Source organism: Austrofundulus limnaeus, unplaced genomic scaffold, assembly GCF_001266775.1.
Source record: "Austrofundulus limnaeus strain Quisiro unplaced genomic scaffold, Austrofundulus_limnaeus-1.0 Scaffold157, whole genome shotgun sequence".
Classification (NCBI taxonomy): domain Eukaryota; kingdom Metazoa; phylum Chordata; class Actinopteri; order Cyprinodontiformes; family Rivulidae; genus Austrofundulus; species Austrofundulus limnaeus.
In genome coordinates, this window is record NW_013952559.1 from 291,192 (window position 1) to 300,038 (window position 8,847).

The 8,847-nt window shown below is 39.2% G+C and overlaps 1 protein-coding gene across 2 annotated transcripts in view; it reads right to left on the reverse strand.

Annotated features, from left to right (window-relative positions):
• Nucleotides 1-4,913, reverse strand: part of septin4a (septin 4a) — a gene marked incomplete at its 3' end in the record, with an annotated part of 7,970 nt that extends 3,057 nt beyond the window's left edge. The window contains 6 exon segments of one of the 2 annotated variants that reach the window (XM_014016889.1): nucleotides 612-735; nucleotides 838-924; nucleotides 1,111-1,207; nucleotides 1,567-1,932; nucleotides 3,992-3,999; nucleotides 4,343-4,912. In XM_014016889.1, coding sequence (XP_013872343.1) covers nucleotides 612-735; nucleotides 838-924; nucleotides 1,111-1,207; nucleotides 1,567-1,932; nucleotides 3,992-3,999; nucleotides 4,343-4,388 — 728 coding nt within the window. 2 annotated transcript variants of the gene reach the window in all.
• Between the last annotated feature and the right edge of the window lie 3,934 nt (nucleotides 4,914-8,847).

Consider the following 8,847-nt stretch of genomic DNA (forward strand, 5'->3'; position numbering starts at 1 on the left):
CTATGTTGAACAGTTTCTGAGTTATAAGCGATTTTGCATGTCCAGACACCCCCTATTTGAAAGGAGCCCCCTCCTCAAATATGGGGTGTATTGTAAAACTGTTGGCTGCTGCAGTGTAGGTCGGACTCAACTACAGTCCTGCCAAATTTCATGTTGATCGGTGCAGCCGTTTTTGTGCTACGGTTGACCAAAAATCACTGAAAAAAAAGAGAAAAAAAACAAACGAAAACATGACTCCTGCTTACGCTTCACGTGCGGGGGTCATAATTATGAACATTTGTTTATCCTCAAAAGCACAGTTTTTGAATTAAATGTTGCTGAGACAGCAAGTTTCTCAGTGGATCTGCGCTCGACAATGCAGCGTAGGTGGAGCAGTCGAACACAGATAAACTGATCCTTCAATACAGAGTATCTTCAGAAGTAGCCTGGGTTAAACCAGATCCTGTCCTTATATGCAGCGGGTAAAATAAGTATTGAACACGTCACCATTTTTCTCAATAAATATATTACTAGAGGTGCTAATGACATGAAATTTTCACCAGATGTTGGTAACAACCCAAGTGATCCATACATACAAAGAAATCAAACCATTCTCAATCAACCAACCTCACCTCTTTGTGTTGTTGACTGCATCTCCAAACCCCGGTGTGTCGATGATGGTGAGCCTCAGTTTGATTCCTTTCTCCTCAATGCCGATGGTGTGCTTGGTTATGCCGAGCGTTTGACAGATTCGTTCTGCCGGCACACGTTTGATCAGAAGTTACCGCAGAGGTCCCACAGCAACATGTGGACATACTAACGACTTCTGCTCAGAGAAATGATCTGAAGCAACCTTACCTTCTGCATTAGGAACTTTTCTGTCTTTGTAGATGTCCGTGAGGAACAAACTGTTGATTAATGTGGATTTACCAAGACCAGACTCTCCTACAAGTAACAAAAATAATATTTTACATTTATTCTCGATGTTAAATTTAAAACACACAGTTACAAAACACCTATAATGAAATTGTGTTTGTTATGAAACAATTATTAATCTCCACTAAATAATGCTTTCTATTAAGGTTCAAAAACAGCCTGAATCAGATGAGCAGACACAATCTGAAGACCCACCTGCCACCATGACAGTAAACGTGAAACCTTTCTTTACTGTTTTTCTGTGGACCTGATTGGGCAGTGTGGCAAAACCCACATACTCCTTATCCTGATCCTGCAGAGAGAAGACATGTATGAAAACTGACAACACGACCTCAGTGGACTGCAGACTCTTCATTCAGTCAGACATCAAGATCTTCTCATGCTTCTTAAAGAATAACATTCACACTAAAGGGCCYTGATCATTCTGAGTGGTTAAAAATCAGAGTTTCATCATCATCTGCATCTTTTATAACTTGTATCTGCAAAGCACAGTTCTGGATCCTGAACACACAGCTGGGGAGGAGAAGGAGAAAGGAAATGACTCATCTGGCTCTTGAGCAACAGGGACTGAGTAATGTTTTTCWTTTTGAATTTAAGCTTGGCTTTAGTGACATATTAAGTTTTTTCTAGCCTAAATGATTAAGGTCCCACCTCTGGAGAGTCATAGGGGTCAAAACGTCCCCAGGGGCTTCGTGGTCGTGAGGCCGGGCTGAGCGGAGAGTCCAGAGACACCTGAGAGACGAGCGGCTTCTTCACAGGCAGACACTGTGGATCTGGTCCTGCACGGGTCGGTCTGGGAGGGACTGTTGGACAATCGACGGGAGGGAAGTGCATGGAACGGGGCAGAGAAGAAGTCCCGGAGAAGCTCTGCAGCCCGTTGGAGGCAGTCAGCGTTTCCTCCGCCTCGTGGTAACCTGAGCTCTGAAAGCGTCCTGCAGCACGAGCGACGGGAGGTAGATCCCTCATGGAGAATGGGAACTGTGTGTCTTCTTGGTCCTCGATGGTGAAACTGGACAACTGGGACAGATGGCAGCAAAGTTGCACACTTTATTTAATGGATCCGAAGTGATTTTTAAAACACAACTCTATTCTAAAACTAAAAACTGAAGAGGGGTTTTTCATACAGATCAAGGGTCTGCAACTTTTATAATCAAAAAAATCTATCTAGAGCCACACAACCAGCTTGAAACTATGAAAACTACATACTTACATAGTGTTGTATTTAACACTTAAAACACAAAATATAACACACTATAGACACTTACTAGTACTTTACACTAAAACAAAGGAAGTTTCTATATGTTTGTGAGTATACCACAAAATAAAAAAAACATACTTCCATTCTAATGTATTATTTTTAATCTATAATTTATCTATTTAGTTGACTGTTTAGCTGTGACCTAGAAGATTTCCCCCAGTAAAGGCAGAGATTTTTTTAAGCTTTTTTCTAATCCAAGCTAAGCTTTGAAAATAGCAATCTCATGACACACTCAATAAACTAAAATTTGATTTAAAATAATCTATGAAAAAGTTGTTTATTATGTTTATGTTATCATTGATCTCATTATACACAGAGACAAATTAAACTTCAATTAATGCCTAATGTAAGTTGGTTTGTAGTTTGAAATCTTAATATTGTAGTGTTATACAACAGCATTAATAACCGATTTAATGTAATTTAATCATTTGATATCGTTAGTCCACATTATTACATTTATAATTATATTTCTAATTCAGACAGAATGGCCTATTTTCAACATAACTGGAGTGTGGAGTGTGTTTATTTTCAACTCAGAATATCTTCAAACTAACGAAATATAAAATTGTTAGTGAAGAAAACCAGTCTGGATAACAGCAGACTGACTGCACGTTAAATATACGACAGGTCTGGACCACACGTAAATTTTGTTCGTATCTGATAAAAATCTTACAATATGAGAAAACTGGTGAATGCAACAAGTTTTCCTAAATCACTCGCAAATCTGTTCATATGAACGGTTCTTGCATGATCTGTTCAAAACACCAACATGTGTTAAATCTCCACAGCACTGCTCTGAAAATAAAGAGCAAATAACCCTGCACAACTGAGCTGCACAATTTAAACCTCAAGACCTAAAAACTGGTTAATGAGGGAAAATGTTGCAACTTTTTCATCTCTTATGCACTTTTCTTAAGCCCCGCAGACAAAAAATAATAATAAAATAAAATAAAATAATCAGACACTAACAAGATTCATGTCCTGTTATGTAGCTTAATGGTGGTACTTGATAATTTACCACAGGGTTTTTCTCCCAGTCTGGACAGAAAAGTTAAATAGATCATTATTAGGAACCAGAGTTTATGTTTTTTTAAAGGTATTTTAGACAAAAAAACATGACACTCATGTTCCCGTATCTTTGTAAGCAAATATCCTTGTAGTTCTGCAAGAATGCAAACAAAAAGATCAAGTGGCTTCAGGGATATTCGGCGCAGGGCTGTCTGAGTTGTTTCACTTGCAGTGTTTGACTACTTTAATTCTTCACTAGGTCTGAACTGTGATCCTATTAGAACACAACAAAGGAACTCATCCATCTGTCCTGGCAGGATAACAAGAAGCACGAAGCTGAGTGTTAGTAGGATTAATCTAAACTCTCAAAGCTGTGTTTTGCTTTTGTTATTGAGCGTGGCGTCTGTGTTTTCAAGGATTTTTCCAATTAAAAGCCACGAGAGGTGCATGACGTCTTTGTTATTCCAATGCCTCACTCCGAGAGGACGTTCATTTTACAACTTCTTCTCTAAATGAACACAATTTGCTCCTGCAAGCAGTGAGGAAACTTAACAGCTTTCCAGGAAATAAACAAAACATGCAATTAGCCTAGTCTGAGGGTAGCAGAGCGACTGCAGCAGGGTTCATCTGGCATCCTTCTACCTGTCAGCTCTCATTAACCAGAAAGCTTTGCAGCAGGCTTAACCCAGCTTTTAATGCTCTATCAATGTGGGGGGTCGGAGACTTAACGTACACACACACACACACACACACACACATACAAAGTCTAACAAACAATACAATTAAATAATGTTTCAGAAATGATACTACCTGCTTTTCTGTAAAAGTTGTAGGTTTATTTTGAAGGAATAACAGGATGGGAAAAAATACAAATAGTTTTCACAAATAATAACTTTAAAAGTGTAAAACATACTTATGACATATGCTTAATTATAGTAACACAAATGAAACTAATAAAAATAAAATAAAATATTCACTAAAATGCTATGAAAAAAGCACAAAGGTTGGAAACAGAGAGAGAAAAAGGGTGACTTTAACGCACAAGCTTATTCAGAGAAAACATTTAACCCACATTTAAATTAGCTGAAACTCCTTGTTTATGATAAAACAAACAACTATTTATAATCTGTTCATGTGTAGGTGTTCAGTGATAAAACATACCTTTTTTATTGCTGCGAAATCGGACCGGAGAGGACATGTGCTCCATGCTGCTGCTGGTCTTTAAACTAGTTCCAGATCAGCTGAAGGAGGGCTGTGTCACACAATCTGTGTGTGTGGGTCCATGCGTGCAGACTCAGTGACTGACAGAGGACCTGTTACACATCTTCATCACTTACATTTACTTCCTTTTCCTCCTTAGACTTGATGGTTGTAAAAACACATTTTAAGTCCAGTTAATCTTATCTCAGCTTGAGCCTAAATACTATTCTGCAGTGTACACTGAACAACGCTAACAACAAGCTTATTGTTATCTATTCAATGCCAAAAGTCAGATATCAAGCAAAAAACATCATGCTTTAGGCAATTAATACCGGTCCCATATAGGTTTAAATTGACCTCAAACACTGCTTGAAATGAAATTCCAATATTTGTTCTAGTACTGCTTTTAATTGTCTTGACCAATAGGTTAACAGCTGCAATTCACCAGTCCCGCCTCCTCTATATTTTAATTGGTTGAAAAGACAAGATGGTCTTGAGCCGGATAAGGGTGCCTCCTCTGGGTCAGGGAAGAGGTCCTTCCCCAAGTGGAGGAGTTTAAATATCAGTGATTGGGTTCTGGTTTTGTCTCAGCTCTCGATTTACCGGTCGGTCTACGTTCCTACCCTCATATGGTCACGAGCTTTGGGCAGTGACTGAAAGAATGAGATCCTGGAGATAAGTGGCTGGAATTAGTTTCCTCCGCAGGCTGTCTGGGCTCTCAGAGATCGGGTGAGAAGCTCAGTCATCCAGGAGGGACTCAGAGTAGAACCGCTGCTCCTCCACGTCGAGAGGAGCCAGTTGAGGTGGTTCATCTGGTTAGGATACCTCCTGGACGCCTCCCTGGTTAGGTGTTCCAGGCACATGGGAAGAGGCCCAGAGGAAGACCCAGGACACGCTGGAGGGAACATGTTTGGCCTGGGAACACCTTGGGATTTCCCCAGAGGAGCTGGCCCAAGTGGCTGGGGAGAGGGAAGTCTGGGTCTCTGCTGCCCCTGTGACCCGATCCCGGATAAGCGGAAGAAAATGGATGGATGGAAAAGACAGTATGATCCAATCATAAAACAATTTCTATAACCGTTGAAACAAGCTGAAGTCAAGGTTATGCTAGCAACATTTCAACATTTTTTCGCACTTTAAGGTCAAGTACGGAAACCGAGAGCAGCCGTTTTCCTCATATTTTTTTCCATCACGAAATAATGAGGACCGTTTTCTGGAGATAAGAAGTTCATTTCCCAATGGTTTTCTTGAGATAACAAGTTTTTGTTTTTTGTACATCATTCAGTAATCTTGGAGATGGCCCGATCCCCTGAGCTGGTCACCGATAAAGTTGATTATATCTGCAGTCAGGCCAGCTGTCTCCTTGGATGATGAGGGGGCTGATATGAAAGTTATCTGTACAGAACAAACAAATCGCAGTCTGATGTGTACTTAAAAAACATAGTTATGAAATATTAGCATAAAGTTTGAATGTTGTGGTATGACCTTTTTGGAATATCATACAGTAGAAGTGAACTTAGCACTAGTTTAGGGCTGCCACGATTAGTCGATTAATCGACGACTGATCGATTATTGAAATAATCGATGACTAATTTAATAATCGATTAATCGTTTTCTTTTTTTGTTGTTCTTTACTTTGTTTTTCTCTCCAAACTGCTTTGACACCTTCCACTGCCACATCTGCCTTTTTGTCCTTGACACACATGCACAGTAGTGGTAACTGGGGTAGGCCGTGGACGTCACAAGACATTATACAGACAGGCTCTGGTATCATGGCTACCTGACAACGGAGCTCAAAAGTGTGGGATCATTTTAAGAAAATGAAAGAGGAACCTGTGTAATATCTGCAGAGCAGAACTTACCTTCCACAGCAATTAGTTTTAGTTAGCATATAAAGCGGAAAAATAAGTGTTGAACACGTCACCATTTTTCTCAGTAAATATATTACTAGAGGTGCTAATGACATGAAATTTTCACCAGATGTTGGTAACAACCCAAGTGATCCATACATACAAAGAAATCAAACCATAAATTCCAGAAATGAAGTTATTTGTAATAATGTGGAATGGCACAGGGAAAAAGTATTGAACACACTTACTGAAATTTATCTAATACTTTGTACAAAAGCCTTTGTTGTCAATGACAGCTTCAAGACGCCTCCTGTATGGAGAAACTAGTGGCATGCATTGCTCAGGTGTGATTTTGGCCCATTCTTCCACACAAACAGTCTTCAAATCTTGAAGGTTTCGTGGACCTCTTCTATGAACTCTGATCTTTAGTTCTTTCCATAGATTTTCTGTTGGATTCAGGTCAGGTGATTGGCTGGGCCATTCCAGCAGCTTTAGTTTCTTTCTCTGAAACCAACTGAGAGTTTCCTTGACTTTGTGTTTGGGCTCATTGTCTTGCTGAAATGTCCAGCCACGTTTCATCTTCATCATCCTGGTAGATGGAAGCAGATTTTTATCAAGAATGTCTCTGTACATTTTTCCACTCATCCTTCCTTCAATTATTTGAAGTTTGCCAGTCCCATATGCTGAAAAACAGCCCCACACCATGATGTTCCCACCTCCAAACTTCACTGTTGGTATGGTGTTTTTGGGCTGATGTGCAGTGCCATTTGACCTCCAAACATGATGTGTATTCTGGCATCCAAACAGTTCAATGTTGGTCTCATCTGACCAGACTATATTCTCCCAGTATTACACAGGCTTGTTTAAATGTTGTGCAGCAAACTTTAAAGGAGCTTCAACATGCTGTTTCTTCAGCAGTGGAGTCTTGCATGGTGAGCATGCATACAGGCCATGGTGGTTCAGTGCATTACTTATTGTTTTCTTTGAAACAATCGTACCTGCTAATTCCAGGTCTTTCTGAAGCTCTCCACAAGTGGTCCTTGGCTCTTGGACAACTCTTCTGATAATTCTTTTCACTCCTCTGTCAGAAATCTTGTGAGGAGCACCTGGTCGTGGTCGGTTTATGGTGAAATAATGTTCTTTCCACTTCTGAATTATGGCCCCAACAGTGCTCACTGGAACCTTCAGAAGTTTAGACATTCTTCTGTAACCGATGCCATCATTATGCTTTGCAACAATAAGGTTGTGAAGGTCTTGAGAGAGCTCTTTACTTTTACCCATCATCAGATGGTTCTTGTGTGATACCTGGCCATCATTTGGGACTGAACCAGCTGATATTAACTTGCACTGACAAGGGGCAGGCTTGTTTTCTAATTACTGAGAGAGTTCAGCTGGTGTCTTGGCTTTCCATGCCTTTTTACACCTCCCTTTCTTCATGTGTTCAATACTTTTCCCTGTACCATTCCACATTATTACAAATAACTTCATTTCTGGACATTTATGGTTTGATTTCTTTGTATATATGGATCACTTGGGTTGTTACCAACATCTGGTGAAAATTACATGTCGTTAGCACTTCTAGTAATTTATTTACTGAGAAAAATGTTGACGTGTTCAATACTTATTTTACCCGCTGTAGCTAAAATCTAACAATGGTTATATAATAGCAGCTGCATTCTGACGTGATAAGCTGTATGTTTTATATTCAATTAACGTATGATCCGATTAGTCGACTAATCGAATAAATAATCAGTGATTAATCGATTATAAAAATAATCGTTCGTGGCAGCCCTACGCTAGTTACCTAATTAGCACTAAGTTTAGATTAATTTAGTCTAAAAAACACAAAGCCGTTTTATTTGCTGAGACTCACTCACTACTTCATTATATTGTGGTCACTGAAACCATAAATGATTGTTCATTTATGAAACTGATTGACATAAGCAAAATAAAAACATTTTAGCATAAAACTTCAATTTTCTATTAATTTGCAGAACCAAGTGGAGCCAGACTTCGCCATCAGGATGCCAGGGTAACAAAGACACTGCAGACCCAACAGGCTTCAGTTTTTTCCTTGTGTAATTTTTCCGTGTTCTTGTTGAATAGTGATTTAAACTTAGTCATATTAAGGTATAATATATCTTTTTATTTAATTATCAACAGTTCAGAGTAGCTATAATTTGAGTTCAAACAAATTTGAGAAAACCCACAAGGCAACTGTAAGTAACGTGTTTCACAGCTTTTTGAGAAAATTAATCTAGAGTTCATCCACAGGCAGCTTTTGACAGATAATAATGTGTTCACATCAGCTAATAAGCATGGCCAGTTTAACCATTTAGTATTCTGTCCACCATTAAGCATTCTTGCACTTTTTGTTAATCTGCTTAAAAATATCCTATTTCTACTCAACAAAGTATGTTTCATGTTCCTGCAATTGTGTCCTTCTGCAGGAACATGAAACATACTTTGTTTTGATTTTTAAAATCATAATTCTCCATAAACAATTTTATGAACACATTTTCTCAACTGATGAGACACAAGTCCATCCATCCATCCATCCATCCATCCATCCATGCATCCATCCATCCATGCATACATCCATCCATCCATCCATCCATC